At 54.7% G+C, this 23,319-nt stretch overlaps 1 protein-coding gene across 1 annotated transcript in view; it reads right to left on the bottom strand.

Moving 5' to 3' along the window:
* Window positions 1-4,404: 4,404 nt before the first annotated feature.
* The window catches only part of FAM20C (FAM20C golgi associated secretory pathway kinase), a gene marked incomplete at both ends in the record, with an annotated part of 55,452 nt that continues 36,537 nt past the window's right edge, over window positions 4,405-23,319 (bottom strand). Inside the window, 7 exons of the mRNA XM_080704120.1 lie at window positions 4,405-4,654; window positions 5,004-5,063; window positions 5,614-5,695; window positions 5,910-6,019; window positions 6,875-7,055; window positions 15,524-15,639; window positions 18,290-18,382. Coding sequence (XP_080560246.1) covers window positions 4,405-4,654; window positions 5,004-5,063; window positions 5,614-5,695; window positions 5,910-6,019; window positions 6,875-7,055; window positions 15,524-15,639; window positions 18,290-18,382 — 892 coding nt within the window. The remainder of the gene's footprint in view (window positions 4,655-5,003; window positions 5,064-5,613; window positions 5,696-5,909; window positions 6,020-6,874; window positions 7,056-15,523; window positions 15,640-18,289; window positions 18,383-23,319) is intronic.

The following is a 23,319-nucleotide window of genomic DNA, read 5'->3' as shown; positions in this document are numbered from 1 at the left end:
TCCCCCAGGGTTCAGGGGGCCCGCTTTCTCCTAGCCTGGATTTCCTCTCATTTAGCACGGTCCTCTGTCCCCGACCTGCCCACTGAGCCAGGGTGGCAGGGGTCCCAGGGGTGGGGGGGTCCTCATCCTCACCACCCTGGCCGCTCTCCTCTCTGCCCTGTCTCCTCTCCTTTCTCCTGAGTCTGAGTCCGGTGCTGTTTCTGGAGGCCCTGTCCTCCAGTGCCAGCCTCCCCTGTTCTCGGGGTCCATTTGCTGAGTGTGTGGGGTCGGTCCTCATGGCTGCCCTGGTGTTGCTGGGGGCCGGGTCTGAGTGCTGGCCCCCGGGAGCCACGGCGCTGCCGCCCAGCAGTTCTAGGCTCATCGAGGAGGCCGAGGGCTGCCCGTTGCTGGGCAGTAGCCCCACCTCCCCGGGGCGCTGAAGGCCGTGGCCTCGTCTCCCCACAAGGCTGGGGCGGGGGCCACGCCTCCTGTGACTAGCTTTTCTTTCTGCGCTTTATTCCTTTAGTTTTGCTGGAACTAACTCCGGCCGTGCAATTTGGACATTTGCATCTTTCAGTTCAGATCAAGTTTTGCTTTTTCCTCTTTATTTCTGCTCATTTCCTTCCATCCGTCTCCCCCGCGGCTGCTTAGCGTGGCAGCCTCAGTTTACCCTTCTGGTCTCTCCGTCTTTCTCTGGGAGGCTTCCTTGATGTCACCTCTTGTTCCTTCCAGCTTCTTCTTCCTTTCCGGTCTCTCCCACATCACACTGGCATCCACGAGCCCCGCCTGCTCTCTGGCATCCAAATGCCCCATCTCTCTGCTGGTCTCGGGTGCCGCTGAGCTGTCCTTCCTGCTCTCTGAAGGGACACTCCAGGAGGCCGGGGGTTCCTGCCCATCTGCTCTGGACACCTGGCTGCTGCTAGGCCGGCCTTGCCCCTGCTCTCCTCCTTTCGGGCCATTGCTTGACTGGCCCCCGAGGCTGATCTGAGCCAGTGTAGCCGGTGGTGGACGAGAAGCCTGGCCTGTGTTCCTGCCACCCAGTGCCCCCGAGCTACCTTGCAGCGGCACAACAGACACCGCAGGCCTCGCCCTTCCCTGCCCCTCACTGACCTCTCCTAGATGCCCCTTCAGGGTGAGGAGCGCCCCACCCCTGCGGCTCCCGTCAAACTGTGGAAGCCACCTGCCCGTCCCTCTCTGGTGTGCCAGCCCACCCCTGGCACCTGACTAGCAGCAGCAGGTCTCCCCACTCCTCTGTCAGCCCACTCTGGAGAAGATCACTTAAATGAGAATTCAATTCTATCACTGTTAAAGATGCCAGAATTGGCAAGGTGTGATGGCACACACCTGTGATCCCAGCACTTAGGAGGCTTAAACAGGAGGATTGCAGGTTCTCAGCCCACCTCGGCAACTTAGTGAGACCCTCAGCAACTTAGCAAGACCCTGTTAAAAAAAATAAAAATAAAATAGCCGGGCATGGCGGTGTATACTTATAATGCCAGCACTTGGGAGGCGGAGACAGGAGGATCCAGGTTTGCAGCCAGCCTTAGCTACTTAGTGAGGCCCTCTGCAACTTAGTGAGACCCTTTCAAAAGAAAGAATTAAAAAATCGGGCTGGGGATGTAGTTCAGAGGTTAAATGCCCTGGGTTCAATCCCTAGCACCACACACACACACACACACACACACACACACACACACACAAATAAAAATAAAAATAAAATGCAAAATGGGCTGGGGGTAGGGCATAAAGATAGAATGCCCCTAGGTTCAACCCCTAGTACTAAATAAATAAATAAATAACATCAATATCTTTGCTTCTGAGGCTCCAGGCTCTGTGCTGGAGGCAGCCTTCCCTGCCCTTCCTGGGCTGTTTCTCCTCTGCATCATATTTGGCTCTCTACAAGACTCAGGGTTCTCTTCTGAGAGGCATCAGCATCAGTCAGCTGTGTGACAGGAGGCTTGGACCTCAGGACTCCGTCCCTGGAGGCTGGGCTCTCAGATAAGGAGCTGCAGGCTGGCTCCTCCTCCCGAGGCTGCCCTCCGAGGCTGCAGAACCTGCCTTCTCCCAAATCCTCAGCGCGAATGCATCTGTCCTGAGCGCCTCTTCTTATAAGGACCCAGTCAGATTGCACAAGTCACCCAGTGACCCCTTTGAGCCCAAATCACCTCCTCAAAGCCCTGTTACCAAACACAGGCACAGGAGGCTGGACTCCAGCCCTTAAACAGGGACAGGCAAGGTACCTTCCTTCCTTCATGCCCATCTTCGCTGCTCTTGCTTTCGATTAATGATGAGCTGCGTCTCCATCAGCCCCGCCGTGGGAACCCGGCCTTGTGACCCGGCACCTCACAGGTTCAGCTGATGGATGGAGGCTGTGGACGGAGGGGTCCCTTGTGAGGCCCCTCCCAGCCTGGTGTCTTGGGACTCCTGGACTGACTCTGAGCAGGTGACATCAGGACCCTGGCCTGCAGCTGACGCCTATGCCCTCTCCTCCCCAGGCAGCATGCCAGGTCCCCAGCAGGAGCTGAGGGGCTCAGCTGTGCTCTAGAGACACAGTACTCTGCTCCTGGCCAGGAAGTGGACTGGCAGGCAGGGGGCCAGGGTGGCATGGCTGTCCCAGCTGTGGGTGCATGCTGGGCCTCGTGCTGAGATGGGCAGGTGGGGAGGCAGGCTTCGGGGGGTCGCTTTATCACCCCATTTATTTTCTCTGAGGATCTGTCAGAAACAGTCTGCTGGTTTGGTTGTGCAGAAGGCTGCCCTGGGAACTTGGGGTCCCTGGGGCTTCTGTTACCCTTCTGGGACTCCTGGGGCTTCCAGCACTGGCTTTGCTATTTTAGGAACTTATACTGGCTGGCAGCCTGACTTTCTCTCTCTGAGCCTCACTTTCCCACTCATAAAGTGAGAAAAACAAAGCCAACCTTGGAATGTGGCTTTAGAGGCCAGCACTGACTTAGCTAACGGCTCCGCTGGTGTGCACGGGGGTCTGGTGTGCACAAAGGCCTCCTCAGGCAGCTCAGCTCCCCGGGCTGTGGTGGCGTACAGGCCAACGGGATTGGCGAGGACACATCTAGAACCCGAGGAGGAGAACCCAGAGCTGCGACCAGCTTGTCTTCTGCTCCGGAATTCTCCAGACTCAAGAGCTGCGAGGTCTGTGGCAAGCCGGCTATCTACGTCTTCTTCGAGGGGCCTGCTCCTTTGGGCGGCCCTTCCTCTGCCCAGTGTGGCACCAGCTTGTTAAGGGAGCCTGGGGCAACCCTGGCAGGCTCAGGCCCTGTGGCCGCAGTGGGAAGGTGCTGGCATCTCCCTGCTCTCCCTAGAGTAGCTGCTGACCGGGCGTGCCCCCGACCCCGCCACCAGGCTGTGTGGGCAGAGTGTCACCTCTGGGGCCTCCTGTGGCTTTGGGGATCACTACCCAGGCCTGGGAGAGCTTTCCAAACTGCCCTTCTCTCTGCCCACACCCACAGCTGCCTTCGGGGAGCACTGGCCTCATCCCGGGCCTGTTTATCTATCCTGGGGTTTGTCAGGCAGTCTCCTCTGCGGCTCCAGCAGGCTGTGGGCTCCGGGCCATGTGGGCACCGTGAAGGCTGGGCCTCAGCCACGTGTGGCTCCAGGCCCCGCTTTCCGGGCCCAGTGAGCACAAGCATGGCAGCCCCGCCCCAGTGAGGTGGAAAACACACGCTTGCCATTATCTTTATTGCACTTTTACCACATTGCAAACTATTCCACGAAAATGCTGCGGAGGTCAGCCTACTGGTACGGTGGCCAAGGACCCCGGGTGGTGTCTACGCCCACTGTCCAAAGCAAAGCCGGAGGGTGGGCGGCGCCCGCTGCGACGGCGAGAAGCCTCCTGCCTCCCTGCTGCTGGATAGCAGACACCTAGAGACCCATGTGCAGGCGTCCGTTTGTCTGTGTGCAGGCCGTGACATAGGTCACTGTGTCCACCCCCAAGGGGACTATCCAGCCTGTGTGTGTTGAACAAAAAATGTAGGTAGGTCCAGGGCACACGAGTACGTAGCATGTGACTCTGCAGATCAGGAGCTGCACACGGCCGGTGGGGAGGTCGGACCTCCTGTGAGTCCGAGAGGCTTTGCACTGACAGACACCTCCCCTTTCTGCACATGTACATCTTCTATAAATACAAAAATCAGTAAGTAAAGGCTTCCTTTCCCTATGAAAGGATGGAACAACTCTGCCGCCGGCCACGTCCGTCCGTGAGTGGGACAGCGCCTCTGCCCGGCCCGTTCTGGTCTCGGAGACTCGGGGAGAAGTGTCCTGTGGGCTCCACTCAGAAGGGCCGCGTCCTTCCAGGGCTGCGGGTCCCAGCGTGATATGGCACGGGGCAACACCCATCCGGTCTCTGAATTCACTGAATTCACCGTGCTGCGGGGGTGGCTGTACCCTTGTCCTCCCCAGGCAGCGGGCGGGTCACTACCTCTTCGTGGAGGCTCTGTGCTCGCCGTCCATGTCGTCCTCCACCACGCTGCGGAGCCCGTCCTTCTCCACGCAGTCGCGCACGGCCTGCAGCACGATGCGCAGCCGCCGGTCCAGGGCCTCCAGGTGTAGCTGGAACAGGACGGGAGCGACCTTGTCCCTCTGCAGAGACTCGGCCATCAGCAGGCTCAGCTTGTACTCGTCCTTGGCCAGCAGCTGCAGACGCAGGTAGGTGGACTTCCTGATCCTGGGGAGAGGCAGGGTGGCCACGGGCATGGGCTCAGGGGCGGGTGGCATCTCGGCCGCAGAGGAGACTGACACAGAGCGGCCCGAGATCAGGCGTCTTGCTGGCTAATGAGCTGTTTGGCAGGTTGGCCCTGTGACACTGGCACAGCGGATGAGGTACCACCTTGCTGGTGGTGCAGGAGGCATCTGTGTCCCCAGAACAGACACAAGGCAAGGCTGCCTGCTCACCCAGACTGTCCCCAACTCAGCCCATCTGCAAGGGGAGGGTTCTATGCGCACAGGTGTGCAGGCCTGTAAGGGGAGGCTCCCCACCTGCACAGGTGGGCGGCCTGCAGGGAGGAGGGCCTTACCTGCAGCACTGCTGTAAAGGCACCAGAATGGATAGCTCATCATGGGCGTATTTTCCAAACCTGCAGGACGACAAGCAGACGGCCAAGGGGCCTCAGTGGGCTGCAGAGGCCACGTAGCATGTCAGCCCCGGCGCTAGAGGGGGTCCTGGTGCTGGCCTGAGGTCGGCTCCAGGTTTTGCTGTGAAGTGTCTTTTGGGGCCCATGTGACTAAGGGTTTCTGACTTTGGTGATGGGTGTTCTCTGGTCTTTGTGACTTGCTCCCTGCCTTGCTGGCTGGGTGCCAGCCTCTTCTGGGGAGAGCCCCGCCTGTCCATCTGTCCTGCCCTTCTAGGTCAGCAGCCTCTCTGGGCCCCAGTTTCCCCAGGGCAGCAGGAGGGCGTTTCACAGGGTTGCTATCATAAACTCAGTACCCTAGGGGCCACCTCCCTTTAATCTTTGAAATGGGTACCCCGTTGTGCCCCGATTGCAAGCCTGGGGTGGGCAACCTGCATCTCAGAGATGGGCCTTTGGGGCCACCCTGTCCACCGAGGCCTGCTGCCTCCTGCTCAGCCAGGCTGTGCATGGGGGAGGCGGCCACCCTATGGGGGTTGGTGGGCAGGCAGGGACCCACCCTCTTCCGTTGTCCAGATGGATGATGAATGTCTCGTTTCCAAACTTCTCAAAAGTCTCATAGTGGTGGCGGTCCATGTTCCCTGTAGGGGACGAGCATACGTGTTCAGAGACCTCTGCCCCTGGGGAGGCACCTTCCCTTCCACCCCAGGCTCAGCCTCTGGGTCATGACCAAGCAGATCTGTAATTGGGATCCTTCTTAGGCCCCAAGGCACTAGCCAGAGTCCCCACCGTGTGCTCTGGGCATTGCCTGGTTGTCACAGGTTCCTAGCAGCTGGCATGCCGGGCCAGACTTACCCATGAGGAAATCAAAAATGGTCATGTCCATGATGTCCAGGATGCGGTGGCCGCTGTCGTAGGGCGGTGTCTGCTTCACCTCCTCGCAGTAGTCAGGGTCCACTTCCCACCTGCAGAGGGGCCAGCGGGAGACAGTGGGCTCCTGGGTACTGACGGGCCCGGGGAAAATGCTGGGGGCTGCTCTGCTCAGGAGAGCACAGAGCCCGTGGCTTCACTCTGCAAGGTGAGCTCGGGTGCAGGCCAAATATCTGCAGAAGGACACACCTGGCTGCAGGCTAGGAGGTTGCATTAAAAGAAGTGTGGGGGAGCCGGGTGTGGTGGCGCATGCTGGTAATCCCTGCACTTGGGAGGCAGAAACAGGAGGATCACGCAGGTTTGAAGCCAGACTTGCTGGCTTAAGAGACCTTGTTTCCAAACAAAAAATATATATATATAAAAAACAGGTCTGAGAGTGTAGCCCGGAAATAGAAGGGTTCCATCCCCAGTACCATAAAAAAAAAAAAAAAAAAGAAGTATGGGGCTGGGGGATGATGATCAAGTCCCTCCACCTCTCCCAGACCACGGAGGCTCCTATCAAGTATGGGTGCCGTGGTTTTGGAGGATTGCTGTTAGGAAATAGTGCTGGGGAATAGTGCTTGGGCATCGCCCTCACGTGACTGTCTGGGCTGAAAGAGCAGGAGATGTTTTTTCCACACAAGGGAACAGAGAGACGGGCTGGGCACTGAGCTTAAACCCTGAGGGCTGCTCCTCGCAGGGCAGGGAGCCCGGATTGCCTAGTCATTTAATCACACAGTGGGCTTCTCACACACTGGCACAGCACAGCTGAATTTGCACCTGTTCCTGCCACCGCTTTCTGTCCCATGGCCAGGGACTATCTGAAACCCTCCCAGCTTGGTTTTCTCAGCTATAAAATAGGCAGAACCTCCTCCTCCTGCCCAGTCCGAGGGTCTGGCCGCTGCACTCACTCTGCCTTCTTGCGCTTGTGGTAGGAACGTCGCCAGGGGTTCCGCCATGTCTTCCTCTTGGCCAGGGACAGGTCTGGCAGGAAGGCTGCTAGCGATCCCTCTATCTGGTCTGGCCTCCCGCACAGGGCGTGCTCTGTGGAGCAGTAGTAGGAGCATTCCCCGTAGAAGCAGATGTTGTTGGCTGATAAGAGAGACAGACGTATCACCTGCAGCCCCTCTGAGCTCCCAATGCAGCCCCCAGCAAGGACTCTATCTGAGCCAGGCCGTCCCCACTCATCACCCTCTGGCCTGGCCTGACACCTCTCCCCATCACCCTCTAAAGGTCTCGGTGACCACCTCCAAACCCCATGTCACAGGAAAGAGCCCTTCATGTTGGACACCAAGGCCAGAGCACACTGGGGTTGGAGGCAGGACCCGGCCCGGCTTCCTTCTCATCCTCGGGAACCAGAGGCTGCAGTCTGTGAATATTCTAGAATCAGTGTTCAATAGCCCCAAAGTGATTCCTACTATGAAGAAAAAGGAGAGCCGGTCTACAGAATAGATTACAGTCATATCTGATGAGAACTGTTATGGTTTGAATATAGAATATCCCCTGGAAGAGCTCGTGTATTGTCAGTGCCAAATGTTCAGAGGTGAAATAACGAAATCATGAGAGTTCTAATCTCGTTAGTGGATAACTCCATTGATGGATTAATGCATTTACTGGGTGGTAAGATAGGCAGTTAGGGTAGAGCCAGAGGTGGTAGGTCACAGGGGTGTGGCCTTGGCTATTATATATGCCCCCCACCCCTCCTGCTTTCTCTCTCTCTCTCTTTCTGCTTCTTGTCACCATGCCCTGAACTCCATGGATGTGACCTGGTCTAACATGGACTGAAGCCTCTGAAAGCTTCAGAACTGTGAGCAAATCAACCTTCCTCTAAGTTGTGGTCATCAGGTATTTTGGATCACAGCAGTGAGAATGCTGACTGAACAGCAACGTAGGATTCAGCATATGTAAAGAACTCTTACAATTCAATAATAAAAAGACAACCCAGTCAGTGCAGGGATGAAGGACTTGAACACACAACTAGTCACCGAGCTGATGCCCAATACCAGTGGTTACTGGAGGAATGCAAATCGAATCCAGAGGGAGATACCATCGCACACACACTAGGTTTTTTTCCCCCCCTGATATAGGGGATTGAATCTAGGGGCACTCTACCACTGAGCTACTACACCTCTAGCCCTTTTTCTTTTGAGATAGGGCTTCACTGTCCCCCAGACTGGCCTTGAACCATTGATCCTCCTGCCTCAGTCTTCTAAGTTGCTGAAATTATAGGTGTATACCATGGCACCCAGCCTCTGGTCAAGACAGGATAATGAATGACATGTGCTGGTGAGGATGTGGAACCTGGAGCTGTGGTGCCCTGCTGGTGGAGAATGACATGGGGCAGGTATTGGAAACGCCTGGCTGTTCCTCTAGTGATTAAATACTGAGCCAGCAATCCTACTCTTAAGCATTTACCTAAAGGAAACGAGAACATGTTTCTACCCAGACCATGATAACATCAGTCCCAATAGGAAGACCAAGTGTGTGCCAGCTGATGCGTACACAAACAAAATGCTGGGTTTTCATACAACACAATGCTCTTCAACCCTTTGTCCAGAGGGGACAAAGTGCAGATGGGCTGCCGTGGGGATGGGCCTGGAAGCTGTGGCACTCCGCTCAGGGAGAGAGGCCATGCCGGTAGGGCTGGCCAGGAGCAGGCAGAGCCACAGGATGGAATGTGGAGTCAAGGTCCCCAGGGCTTGGGGCATCTCTGGCAGCTGATGATAGCCTCAGGGTTTCTCTCTAGGACAGGAAAACCTTCCAGGTTTGGACAGTGGTATGGGTGCTGTAACTGCACGTACTAAACCACCAAACCAAACACTTTTAAACAGTGAATTTAAGGCACATGAATTATATCTCAACAAAATAAGAACTGGGTAAAACCTGAAGGCCCCTTGCCGCCCACCAGCGGCTGGGGTCTGCCGTGTTCCCATGGGGGCCAGGGCCGGCATCTCACCCCGATCACCCTCATTTCACACTGGGCTCCCCACCACCTCTCTCCACAGCTGCCAGCGCAGGATAATTACCTGGGCAGGACAAAGGGAGCTCAGCTGCCAGGGCTCTGGTGGCTGACAGGCTTCAGTGGCTGCGGCTGAGGCCAGGCTCCCCTTTCACAAGGAAACCCTTTATCGCCTCTCTCATTGGCTGCAGCCATGAAATCCAACCAGGCCTCCTCGGTGGCTTTTAGATGGTATCTTGTTAAAAGGGAAAGGGCTTCAAAGGCCACAGTTCCATTCTTATCAGATCTAGAGCCCAGGGTCCCTTTCCAGCCTGGAGTGAGGCAGCCAGCGCCTCTCTGTGCTCAGCTCCCTGTGCCCCAAGCTGGGGTTGAGAGCGAGCTGTACTGGGTGAGAATCACATGAAGCCGCTGCTTTGGACAGGGGTAGGCTTTTGGGGAGAAAGGGACATCCTTGTTTTTTTTGTTTGTTTGTTTTGTTTTTTAGGAGTATTCTACTTCCGAGCTATATCCCCAGCCCTATTTTTTAATTCTTTATTTGGAAACAGGGTCTCACTAAAGTTGCAGAGGTCTCAGTAAGTAGCTGAAGCTGGCCGTGACCCTGCGATCCTCCCGACTCAGCCTCCCTAGTACTGGGATTACAGGTCTGTACCACCAGACCTGGCTCCTTATTTGTTTTTAGCAGTATTAATAGAGGTGGCATGGCCAGGGTCTCTGACCTCCAGATCTAATACCTTGCAGTGTCCAGCAGGCTCCAGGGCCTGGTTTCCAGCCAGGGCAGTGAGTGCATGTTCTCTTTGAGGATACCAGAGACCCTGTCCTGTGTGGCCTGGGTCTGGAGTGACCCTGTCTCTGTCCCACATGGCCTGGAACCTGGAATGGCCCTGTCTGGATGCTCCGGGGTTGGCTCAGCAAGGGGCTGTTGCCAGACAGGACATCTAACAATCCAGCTCACCCCAGAAGGCGGCCTCCACACTGCAGGGAGGCTGTGGATATGGTGGCCATGCTGTCTCAGTGGTGGCACACTGGCCCCATGTTAGAAGCCCTGCTCTTTTTTTATGCACATTTAAACTGGACGCAAGGTGTGGCCAGCACCGATGGCCACCTGACCAAACCCAGGCCAGTGTGGCAGCAAAACAGCTAATTTAATCACACTCTATGTGGTGTGGGGACTGAGACTGGGGCTGCGGGAGCTGTCCAGGACCAGAGTCCTGCCTTGTGGGAAGCCACACCGAAGCGTCCACCTGGTAGAAGCACACGGGCTGGGCAGGTGATCAGGATGTATGTCGGTGGACATTTCCAGAGAACGCAGAGCAGAGTGGTCCTTGAGGGACTGGGGCGTTGAGGACTTGGGCTCTGACCCGGCCCCCTGCCTCTCACAGCCGGGCGGTGTGGGCCACTTAACTGCTCTCTCTGAATGTGATTTCCATGGTGTTCACCCTGCTGGGGCTCAGAGAAGGGCTGTGGCCCACCTGCTTCCTGCTGTGGCCTGGGAGCCAAGGCCCACTGTTGCCCTGTCTCTCCAGCTGGCTGGGTGGGGTTTTCTCTTTCTTCATCGGTCCCAGAGCACAGCCGCCGGGAGGCTTTGGGGTGCCTGCTATGGATCAAAGCTTCCCACTGCTGTCAGTTCTAGAGAAGCAGCCATGGTTATTTTGGGATCAACGGGTCTGGAAGCGCAAGCAAAGCAAAAATGATACCGATGAATCCGAACGGATTTCATCTTCCATAATTAGACTGAAGCTGGCTCTGGAGACCCTGCGGCTCTGGAGGAAACCAAATGCGCCCAAAGGCTCTGAGGAAAAATCCGGCAATGGCAGCGTGGCCAGAACAGGGCAGGTCGGCTCACGGGGCTGCGTCCGGAAGTGACCTTGGAGTCTGGCTGGGCAGATCGCCACGGTGGGTCCACCAAGCGTGTGAGGCACGGGGGCCTTGGATGGCAAGGCACCTTCTTGGGATGGCACAGGGCGAATGGCCGATCCATGGCTGTTGGGAACTGTCACGGGGAGAGCCGGGAGCCAGGACCAGATGGAGCCATGAGGCTGTGTGGGTGGTGGCAGCTCTAGTGAGATGTTTAGTTCAGTGGTGGCATGACCGACAGAGGTCACCAGTGGCATCCAAGAATGCGTGTAACCAGCAGCTCCCTGCTGGGGGTTGGAGATCCCAAGTGTCAACAAAATGGGAGGTGGAAGTACCGGTTTTGGGGGGGGTCTCTTTTTTTTCTCTCTTTTCTTTTTTCCTTCCTTCCTTTATTTTTTGGCACTGAGGGATTGAACCCGGGGGCATTCTACCTCCAAGCGAAACTCCCAGCCCTTTTTATTTATTTACTTATTTTTGTTTATTTATTATTTATTTTGAAACAGGGTCTCATTAGGTTGAGGGTTTCGCTAAATTACTGAGGGTCTTGCTAAATTGCCGAGACTGGCCTTAAACCTGCAAACCTCCCGTCCTGGCCTCCCAAGTACTGAGATTCTAAGCGTGTACCCCTGCATCCCCTTGAAGTGTCTTAATTTTTTTGCTTAGGCTAAGAAGTGGCGCAGTCTTTTGTTTGTAAAAACAAACAGAAGAAGGGCTCTATGATCCTTTGTTATTAAAAAGTGATCTATAACTACCGGTGCAAAGATTCTGGAAGGGGTGCTCCAGTGGGGCGCTCCTTGGGCACCTGGCTCTGGCTGCCATCTCGGGAGGCCTGTGTCCCCACACCCTCGGGGCACCCTGGGAGGCGCCTTGGGCCAGAGGAAGGAGAAGCACTGTGGAGCCTTTCAATCTGTTTTCAACCCCAGCTTCTCTGCTTCATCTGGGCCAAGTTGCTCACCCGTATCCCCATGATGCCGGTCACCGGCAAGAGACAAAGAGATCACAGAACATCCACCCAGCAGCACGGCTCTCCATCCTGAGGCAGATGGACTAGGAGATGCAATAACACGGCAGACTTTGACATCGTGCCATGGGGCAACTGAACGGAACCGAAGAGGGCACACTGAGTTCCTCCAGGTGCAAAGAGACCGGGGGGAGCTGAAGCCTGGCAGGACAGTTTGGGGGACGAGGAGGCTGGGACGTCGGAGTCCCTGAGCTGACAGCAGAGGGTGTCACGGTGTATGCATGCATCGCAATCGAACTCAGGAAATTGTGTCTTTGTGTGTGTGTGTGTGTGTGTGTGTGTGTGTGTGTGTGTGGTATCGGGGATTCAACCCAGGCATATTCTAGCACTGAGCTACACCCCCAGCCCTTTTCATTTTGAAACAAGGTCTCGTTAAGTTGCTGAGGCTGGTCTTGAACTTGCGGTCCTCCTGTCTCAGCCTCCTGAGTATTAGGGTCACAGCACAGGTGTGTGCTATGGTGCAGGCTTGCTAGCTAGATCTTTTTTTTTTTTTTTTTGTGGTACTGGGGTTCCTGGAAGCCCTTCTACCTCCGGGCTACACTCCCAGCCCTATTTTATATTTTATTCGGAAACAGGGTCTCACTAAGTAGCTGAGGCTGGCTTCGAACCTGCGCGATCCTCCTGTCTCCGCCTCCCAAGCTCGGGGATTACAAGCGTGCGCCACCACGCCTGGCTGCTTGCTAGATCTTAATGAGTCTTTGTTATAATGCAGGCATTAGTGTTCCTGTTACAGGGCTGGGGGGCAGCTCAATCTTAAATACCATGTGCCTATTACCTTATGTCAATGGTACCTCAATAAAACTAAGCAGGGACAAAGATACAGTCTGATCCACAGGCCTGTGCTGGGAATTGCAGGAATAGCCAAAAGATCCCTCTGCCAGCTGGCACTCCTGCGGCTGCCTGTCACCTGAGCTCTCCTGCCTGCCCTTCTAGAGACATCAAATGGCATGGGTCACAGAAGTAGAAACCACAGTCCTGCCCTGTCCCCACGTGGTGGACTTTATCCTGCCCCGTGCACTCAACCAGCAAAGTAGTCTGCTATCTGAGGGCTTGGGGACCTGAGCGGGGGTCACTGTGGTAGAGCGTGGGTCCCCTGCCTATTGCCTGGGCACTGGGCCTGCAGGCTCAGCCCACAGGTGCAGGTGCAGGGGGGGGGCAAGTGACATTATCTGGCCTACATGGCCTCATCCAGGGCAAGTTCTCAGGGTAGTAAGGCATTTTTATCCCTCACCGCTTAGCCCTGTGACCGTCCTTATCTTTCCTCCTGAATTGAGAGTCCAGAATGAGTATCAGGTCTAAGTGGATGCCAGCCACTGCTAAGCTGGGTGGCAGATGCTGATTACATTATTATTGGAAGCTCTGAAGTTCATCACTCTAAGATAAAGATTCTTAGCCCTTCATGGAAGGTGGCACTATGGGGAAGGGCATTTCTTTCAAAAGGCGGAGCCCATCTTGATCTGGGACCCAGAATCTGGGCCCTTGCCCTTCAGCCACAGGGACTTGACCAAGATGGGCCCTGGTGCTTCCTCCTTCAGCACGGACATCCCAGCATCACCAGCATCCACCATCCCTTGCCCCACTGCTGCCCTGCCATCTAGCCGCACACACCCCGTGAGCACCTATCTGGGCCACTCAGCTACGCTCAGGCTCCTGCCTTCCACTCCACTACTGTGTCTTGGTTTGGGGGCTATTTTGTTTGGGAACTGAGAATTAAACCCAGGGGCATTCCAGCTCAGAGCTACACCCCCAGCCCTTTTTATTTCTTGTTTTGAAACTGGGTCTCAGTTATTTACCGCGAGTGTCACCTACTTGCTGAGGCACAGCTGACCGCAAAGACCCTCCCAATACACTGGGCCCCTCGATTTCTGTTACGATGGGCCGGGGAACACGGAGCATTCTTCTCTGCCTCTTTTGGGACTTCTGTCCTATTTTTCTCTCATTAACTGGCTCAGAGAGGAAGAGACCATTCCAGGATCCAGATGAGCACCGGAGGAGGAGACCGGCTTAATTAAAGTATAGATTCACGGCCCTTGCTGCTCACGAATTTATGAATGCAATTAAGGAAAAGTGCAGAGTCTATTGATCTGAAACATCTACCGGAAACAAGCTTTTAGGTCAAGCTTTTTATGAGCCAGTAATCTTCGTGTGTTGTGTGTGTGTGGTCCTCAGGATTGAACCCAGGGGGTTCTACCACTGAGCTATGCTCCTAGCCCTGTTTTTCTTTTCTTTTCTTTTTTTTTTTTTTTTTTGCAGTACTAGAGATGGAACCCAGGGACGTTCTACCTCTGAGCTACACACCTGGCCCTATTTTTATTCTTTATTTTGAAACAGGGTCTCACTGAGTTGCAGAAAGCCTTGCTAAGTAGCTGAGGCTGTCTGCAAACCATGATCCTCCTATTTTAGCCTCCAAAATGCTGGGGTTACAAGCATGTGCCACCACACCTAGCTTTCTAGCCCTGTTTTATAGTTTATTTTGAAACAGAGTCTCACTAAGTTGCTGAGGATATTGCTGAGTTCTTAGCTGAGGCTGGTCTCAAACCTGCAATCCTCCTGTCTCAGCCTCCCAGGTGTTACCACCATGCCTGGCATGAGCTAGCAATCTTAAGATCCAACTAGCCAGGTGTGGTGGTGCACATTTGTAATCCCTGCGCTTGGGAGGCTGAGACAGGAGGATCACACTGGTTCGAAGTCAGCCTCAGCTACTTAGTGAGGCTCTCAGCAACTTAGTGAGACCCTGTTTCCAAATAAAATATAAAATATAAAATAAGTCTGGGAGTTTAGCCTGGAGGTAGAAAGCCCCTGGGTTCTACCCCCAGTACCACCCCCCAAAAAAAAGACCCAACTAACCAAGGACTTGGTTGGCTCTACCTGTGTGAATTACAAAGCCAGGTCTGCGGCTGCAGGTTCCTGTGGTGTGGTTTGTACCATCCGGGCCCCTACCACTTCATCCCATTTGCCCTACATCTCTGGGACCACTGGGAGCCTTTGAGAATGGAGCAGAAGAGGAGGGGGCTCCCCAGAGCTCAGGCAGGTGGCAGCTCAGGCTAAGGCCAAAGAGTGCAGGCAGGTTAGTGGAGCCAGATAGATGCAGGATGAACGCTACCCGAAAACAGATGAGTAAGAACGTGGCCTGTGTTCAGCATACACCTGGGATTCACAAGATAAAGTCTGAAAGGTCGTGTACACTTGAGCACCTCAGGGACACCCATTTTCCCCAAGAAATGGGGTGCCACAGGCGAGTGGAGCTGCTGCTCAGAGCTAGGTGCTATATCAAGGACAGGGGCTGCCAGCCCTGGTCAGGTGAGGGTCCTGCTGGGTCTTTTCAAATCTAGGAAGAGTTTGGGAAAGGAGAGATCTCCCATGGCTGGGCATCCTGGATAAGGCCTCCTGGACAGGCTGGGAGTGTTTGAAAGTGAGCCTTTAAAAATAAACAGTAGGAGATGGGCACAGCGGTTGAGACAGGAGGGTTGCGGGTTTGAGGACAGTCTCAGCAATTTAGTGAGACACTCAGCAACTTAGCAAGACACTGTTTCAAAATAATAAAGTAAGATAGGGTTGGGGTGTATCTCAGAGGTAGAATGCCCGTGGGTTCATCCACTTTTAGAGGCATGTGTGAAAAATAAGAAAGAAATAAACAAGCAATGGGAGATGGGCATGGCAGGACATGCCTGCAATCCTAGTACTTGGGAGGCCGAGACAGGAGGATCACCCTCCTTTGAGGATTACCTGGAGAGATGAAGAAGGTTCTCCACAGTTTCTTATCTCGGGTGACGTCCCGAATCTCCTTGGTCATGTTGACCATCCTGCCAGCCACGGGGGGCACTCGGCGGAAGTCCAGGATCCTAGAAAGAGAAGGGTAGAGAAAGGAGCTAATATTATTGGTGGCTAATAATTCTTAGCAGGCGGCAGCAGCGGGAAAGCGAGCTATGTTGCCTCTGCCTTCACTCCCATAGTTCCCATGACAGAAAAAAATGACTCGGTGCCCCCAGAAAATTTCCTTCCCCACCTTCTTTCCCCCCCCCTCTTTTTCTGTGATACTGGAGATGGAATCTAAGGGCATTTTGCCTCTGAGCTATATCCCTATAATTTTGAAACAGGGTCTCACTAGACTGCTGAGAATCTATATTGCTTAGGCTGCCCTTGAACCTGGGATCCTCCTGGCTCAGCTTCCCAAGTACTGGGATTACAGGTGTGCACCACCACGCCCGGCAAATCCATCCTCTTGAAGCGAATAAACAATGATACGGTGATAAATTTGCATTGTTTCATATATCTAGATTTTGTCCCAGCCCCTTCTGGGGGACGGCATCATCCGCTCGGGGGACCCGTGAAGGCGGCTATTTGGTCTGCATGTGGGCCTGGCAACATCAGGATGGGGCTAAAATGTACCCCGGAGAGACCAAGTCCTCCGTGTCTCATGTACTGGCGTCAGCCCTGCCGGGCGCCTGGATAACAAAGACGTGCCCTCATTCCAGGGCTAAATTTAAAAGGAAATTAAATTAAATTAACCGCTCTTAATGGAGCGCGCTCTGAGCTTGCACCGCGCACACTGCCACTTGCTTAATTAAGTGGCGAGGCTGGCTGTGAGCTTTTCCTGCTGACGCACAAGTGATGTCGTGGTGAGCGGCACAGTTGTCCTCTGCGGAGAGGTGGGCAGGCTTGGAGGAGTGGACGGTGCACCCACTACCCAGGGTCCCTGGCCCCGCCAGACCAGCGTCAGGGAGCACCCAGCAGCTGCTCCCGCAGGCAGGCGTGCCCTGGGGTTCACCGCCTTGATCTACAAGGTGGCGACCCTGGAGCCCATGTCTCCTGGGGAGTGACGGCCCTGACTCGGGACACCACTGTCCTTCCCATGGGAAGGCCCTCTTCTCAGGTTGGGCTATTCTAGGGAGCTGAAAATCAGACTTCGGGCTACTTCCATAGTCACCACACAAGGTCTGTGGTCTCACACAAATTACCCGGGGCTCTGTTAACATGTAGATCTTGGTCTGTGGTTCTAAGACGGGGCTGGACTCTGCATTCTAGCCTGCCTGGGGACCCGCGCTGAGCTGAGATGCTGAGAGGCCGGGGAGCTTCCAGAGGGCTGAGGATGGGACCCCTGCCTCTGATGCTGCCTTGGGGGGTGGGTCTCAATTCTCTGGACTCCTTCAGGGCAAAGATATTGAGAATATCTTGCAGGGCTCCCCAGACCCCATGGCAGCAAGAGGCCAAGGGAAACCCAAGAACAAACTGCTTCCCACCATGTCGGAGCTGTCCCTTGGAAGGCTGGTGGCTGGGTCCTCCCCTCGCTCTCCCCAAGGAGGCCTCTTCCCCTAAGAAGCCTTCTTTGGTTCCCCAGAGAAGTTCCCACCCTTAATTCTTGGTGACTCACAACATGTAGCCGAGCATGGTGGTGAATGCCTGTAATCCCAGTACTTGGGGGACTCAGATAGGAGGATCACAGATTTGAGGCGGGCTATAGCAATTTAGCAAGACTTCGGCGGAACCTAGTGAGAGCCTGTTTAAAAAGAAAAGGCAGCCGGGCGTGGTGTAATCCCAGCGCTTGGGAGGCTGAGACAGGAGGATCACACTGGTTCGGAGCCAGCCTTGCTGGCTTACGAGACCCTGTTTCCAAATAAAAAAAATAGGTCTGGGAGTGTAACCCGGAGGTAGAAGGGCTTCCAGGAACCCCAGTACCACCAAAAAACAACAACAACAATAACAACAACAAATAAAAAGAAAAGGCCTAGGGGTGTAGCTTGGAGGCAAAATGCCTCTGGTTTCCATCTCTAGTACCAAAAAAAAAAAAAAAAAAAAAAAGGAAAGAAAAAAACTCGATATACCTAATAGTTTTTCTTCTTTCCCTTTTTCTCTCTCCTTCCTTCTGTTCTTTTATTTTTGCACTGGGGATTGATCTCAAAGGCATTCTTTGTCCAAGATGAATCCCAGTCCTTCTTATTTTTTTAAAAATATATTTTGAAACAGGGTCTAGCTAAATTGTTGAGGCTGCCCTCGAACTGCAATCTTCTTGTTTCAGCCTCCCAAGCACTGGAATTACAGGCATGTACCACCTCAACTGGCTTCTGCGCTGTTTTTTTTTTTATTATCAGCTACCCATAACCCACCACAGGTCCTGAACGCTCCCTGCTGGTGCATACGTGGCTTATGGATGCTCCGAGGGCAGGGTTCATCCCTGGCTCAGGGCCTGGGACTCCAGGATAGCAATTCTCTCAGAGTTCGCGTTTTCTGGCCTGTACAATTGAAATTCAAGAGGAACCTAAGCACAAACTGCTGTGAGTACTAGAAGAGCGGATGGGGTCCCAGAGCTCTGAGCTGAGCCTGCACAGGCAGCGCGCTTGGTAACGTGATGATGTCGAGGTGCTCTGGGGACCAAAGAGCCCAGACCCGCGTCTCCCGGCGTGTGCGCACCAAGGATGCGCGGAACGATGCTCCACGCATGCGCACGGGCCTCGTGCTGCAGCAGCGGCTCTGTGGAGGTGAAGGAAGGCTCACCTGTCCAGGTGGAAGGCCGCGATCTCCGCATTGTGCCTCTCGTAGTCAGAGAAGTAAAAAAAGTCAGGGGGCGTCTCCTGCTCCCTTGTTTGCCTGGAGAAAATGGGGCAAAATCAGAAAAGGCTCGTCACAGAGAAGTCCCGGGGAAGGGTGTGTGTTGTGGTGTGGGGATGCAACTCCTCCAGCTTTTCAAGCCGACTGACGTCTGGGAATGTTGCTGACAGCTTGTCATAGTTTCATCGTTAAAAATTAAACTCTATGAACTCCCGATCGAATACATCCATGGTTTTGCATCCTGGTACCTGCTGCGGGAATACTGCGGAGCCATCCGTACGGCAGAGTGTCTCTTTCCAGCCCACAGTCAGTGGCTCCATGAGGCAGCTGGAAACCAGCTGTGGATGGAGCGTTTGCACCATGGAAACCCACCTGGCACTTGACAGCCCAGGCCCCCTAGGGAGCTGGGCATGAGGCCCATCAGCATCTCAGCCCCGTAGACAAACAGGGTCTCTGGCTAAGCTGAGGTTTGCAAAGACCGTACCTGCCTCTGCGACCAGGCTCGGCTGACTGGCCTGGGTATGGTGGACAGCTGCGGGCTGCAGAGGGATGATCCCTAAGCTGGACATACACCTCTCCAGGGCCTGGGTCAAGACGGGGGTCAAGAGGGATGTCTGTCTTGTGTGCCTGCCCTCAGCTGCCTGTCAACTTCCTGGAGCTTAGGAGATCATCTCAAGCCCCTTTTCTGAAGCTTACTGTCCCACAGGGGCAGGTGGCACTTAACCCGGGCCTGTTTCCCTGCCTCCTTTTTACCCAGCTCCCAAGCTGAGTCACCACCCCCTGCCATTTCCCATACATGTCCCTGGTCCTCCGTTCCTATCTCTGCCCATGATATTCCATCTCTGGAATAACTTTCCTTTCTCATCTCTAGGGCTAAGGCAGCATTTCCATGTGTATGTCGTAAGGGACACCAGACCTGGGACCTCCCAGCACCCAGGGGTCCTCAGTGGGAGAAACTGGAAAGGCCCCTGAAAACCTCCTCTAGGTCTCAGTAGTACATACACCCATTACCAACACTCTGACAAGGTCTGCAGCTGGTGTGTCCGGCCCATTGTTTCCAGCCCTGCCTGAACTTGCTTTGTGCACAGCATGTCATCAGGGGAGTTTAATGGTACCGGGTGCCCTTGGGCTGAGGACAGGCTGTGTGTAGCCTCATTCCTGAATTTCAGGGAGAAGCAAGATGGGACACGAGACTTTACAACCAGAGCCTGCCCTCTGGCTCCAGGCTTGGCTTCCCTGGAGGTGGGCAGGTGGTTGGGCTGTGGGTGGCCTCCTACGTCCTAGCCACAGGTAGCCAGGTCCCCTGCCATGTTATGGGACAGGCTCTTAACCTGCCAGGGTAAGAGCCAGGGAGCAGCTTGTTTGGGCAGCTGGCTGTCCTCCACTGCTGCTGGGCCATGTCTGTGCCAAAGGAAATTTGAGGACCACGTCTGCCCATTTTACAGATGGAGACGTCGAGGCCAGACAGGGAAGGGGCTTCCACAGGGGCCCGTCAGTGTTGGCAGGAGAGCCCAGGCTCTGGCTGGTGGGTCCTGCCCTGATGTATTTGTGTCTATTCATAGTGCCTGTCACATCACCCTGGTGCTGGGGACAGAAGGGCAGTCCCTGCCTCCCCCTGTGCAGAGCCAGGGGCATCTACCCACTGCTGCCCGAGGTTTTACTCACTCACACCCCAGGCTGCTACTAGAGCTCTGGCGCACAGCAGTCTCTGGGCTGGGAGAGCCTTGAGCTGGGCTTCCTGTCCCAGCTCTGCCAGATCCTTCTTGGAGCAGCATGAGGTGGGTAGAGGCCCAGGGTTACCCAGGGGGCAAGCAGCGGGGCTGGCTCCCAGGCAGGACAAAATCTACTTTTCTTTGGGTACTGGGAATAGAACCCAGGGGCATTCTACCTCCAAGCTACACCCCAACCCTATATTTTATTCTTTATTTTGGAACAGGGTCTCACTGGGTTGCAAAGGGCCTCACTAGGTTGCTGAGGGTGGCTGTGAATCTGCAATCCTCCTGTCTCAGCCTCCCGAGTACTGGGGTTACAAGCGTGCATCACCATGCCCTGCTGGGAGTCTGCTCCACCCAGGAGCCCAGGACCACGATTGCAGCCCACATGTCCTGACAGCCAGGGTCACTGGCACGCACTGGCCCTGCTGGGGCTTCCCGCGGCTGTACTTGCTCTAGCGGTGGGAACTCTCATCCCTTGGGAAGTTTCCATCCATAAAAACCATTTTTACTGAGCAAAGCTCCACCTCTGCTTGGGGCCACCCTGTGTCCTCAGGACGGTGGGGACCCTAGCTGTGATGGTCCAGTAGAGCAGGGAGGCCTGCTGCACAGAGAGGGACCCTGTGTGGGCCTGCCCAGCCTCAGACAGCACGTTCACAGGCTCCTGATGAGCCAGGTGTGACAGTGCCCGCCTGTAATTCCACTGCTTGGGAGGCTGAGAAAGGAGGATCCCAGGTTCGAGGTCAGTCTCAGCACTTAGTGAGACCCTGTTGCAAAATAAAAATAAAACAGGGCTGGAGGTATAGCTCAGCAGTGGCATACCCCTGGATCCCATTCCCAGTACCATAAAGAAAGCTCCCCTTATGTTGGCTGGGGGCCCTCATGCCCATTGGGCCCATGGCACAGGGCAGGTGCAGCCTGAACCGGGCCTGACTCTGCTGTGGGCCTACTGTGTGCGCATGGGTGTTGCCCTTCCTTTCTGGGCTTCTACACATTTCCTCAAGGGCTCCAGACCTGCTTTGACTCTGATATCAGCCCCTCCCACCACGGCTGGCAGGTGGGAGCGATGCTGCACCGCCTCGTCCCTCTACCCAGCCAGGGACAGGACACAGGATTCAGGACCACTTTGAGAGGTCAGTGCCATTCTGCAAACTCCAAAGGGCTCCACTGACTCTGGCCCTGGGATGTTTAGCAAAGCCCTGGAGAAGGCTGGGAGGAGCCACCCGCTCTTCCCAGTCCCTGCCAACAAAGCGTTTGACTGTAAGAACTCGGAAGTGAGCCAGGCGTGGTGGTACACGCCTGTCACCCAGGACCTGGGAGACAGAGGCAGGAGGATCACAGAATCGAGGCCAGCCTTGGCAACTTGGCGAGACTTTCAAGGGCTGGGAGCAGAATGCCCCTGGATGAATTCCTAGTATCAATCAATCAATCAATCAATAAAAAGAAAAATACACTTAATAAATTTGAAAGTGTTAACCTATCCTGGCTCAAAGTCATGTCTGAGAGCAGCCATCTTTCTGGTATAGAATCAAGTCCACCTGGGTCCCTGCTTCCACCGTCAGCTCAAGAAGCAAGCCTCGGGCCGGACGAGTGAGGGTACTCAGCCCTCCGCCCAGTAAGGATTTCCCAGGGCCCACGCCGGCCGCCGCTCTGGGTGCTGGAAACAAGGGTCTGGGCCGCACGCCGGCTCTGGCTTCCAAACAGACCCGCACCATTGGCCCGGGCGCGATGGTCCCCAAGTGGAGACTCCACTCTGCCCCCGTCATGGTCTCCTCCCGTGGCTCCCTGAGCCCAAGTCCTTTCTTCCAGAAGTCCAGCTGAGGTCGGTGAGACCCCTTTGGGCTCCCCAAACCCCGCACGGGCCGAGGTTGCTGCCATACACATCTTGCCAGAGTGACAGAGATCCACCATGGCGAGGTGGATACTGACCCCACCAGCGTGTAAAGAGAAATTCACGAGCCGTGTTTAAAAACCAGGAGTCTCAGCTGGATATGGTGGTGCGCGCCTGTCACCTGCGTACTTGGGAGGCTGAGACAAGAGGATCGCAGGTCCAAGGCCAGCCTCAGCCACTCAGCAAAGCCTTGTTTCAAAATATAAAAAGTAATGTCAGGGCCGGGCGTGGTGGCGCACTTGTAATCCCCGCGCTTGGGAGGCGGAGACGGGAGGATCGCGCTGGTTTGAAGCCAGCCGCGCTGGCTTAAGAGACCCTGTTTCCAAATAAAAAATATATAAAATAGGTCTGGGAGTGTAGCCTGGAGGTAGAAGGGCTTCCAGGAACCCCAGCACCACCAAAAAACAAAAACAAAAACAAAACAAAAAAGTAATGTCAGGTATGATGCAGCACCTGCAATCCTCGTACTTTTTGTGTGTGTGGTACTCCTATTTTATATATTTTTTAATATTTGGAAACAGGGTCTCTTAAGCCAGCGAGGCTGGCTTCAAGCCTGCACGATCCTCCTGTCTCCGCCTCCCAAGCGTGGGGGTTACTAGCGTGCGCCACCACGCCCAGCATTGAAAGAGGGTCTCAATAAGTTGCTGAGGATCTTTGCCAAGTTGCAGAGGCTGGCCTTCAACCTGTTATCCTCCTTTCTCAGTCTCCCAACTACTAGGATTGCAGGCATGCATCAATCATCATGCCTGATATTATTTTTTAAATTCTGAAGCAAGGCTTTGCTGAGTGGCTGAGGCTGGCCTTGGGCCTGCGATCCCCTTGTCTCAGCCTCCCAAGTACGCAGATGACAGGCGTGCACCACCGTACCCTGCTGAGTCTCCTGGTTCTTAAACATGGCTCGTGAATTTCTCTCTTTACAGGCTGTGGGTCAGTGGGGCATGGCAGTCTGCGGGATACAGCCTCAGGCTGGCACTGATACTCCTGGAGCTGGGCACTCGCAAGGCTGAGCAGTGGACCCTGAGCTCAACTTCAAAGCGCTGGCTTCTTCCAGCAAAGGCCATTTCCCCAAACATGGTTCTTCTGGAGTTAAGCAACTTTTCTTGTTTGTTTTGCTTTATTATTATTTGTGGTACTGGGGAAGGAATGCAGGAACATCTGAGCTACACTCCCAGCCCTATTTCTTATTCTTTACTTTTGAAACAGAGTGTCACTGAGTTGCAGAGGGCCTCACTAAGTAGCTGAGGCTGTTCACAAACCGTGATCCTCCTGTGTCAGCCTCCTGAATGTGGGGATTATAAGCGTGCACCACCATGCCCAGGTACTATTATTATTTTTGAAGTGGGGTCTCAGTAAGTTGCAGAGGGTCTTAATAA

Source organism: Muscardinus avellanarius, assembly GCF_963383645.1.
Source record: "Muscardinus avellanarius genome assembly, chromosome: 10".
Classification (NCBI taxonomy): domain Eukaryota; kingdom Metazoa; phylum Chordata; class Mammalia; order Rodentia; family Gliridae; genus Muscardinus; species Muscardinus avellanarius.
Note: the sequence above shows the minus strand (reverse complement) of the source record. Positions and strands in the feature narration are given on the sequence as shown.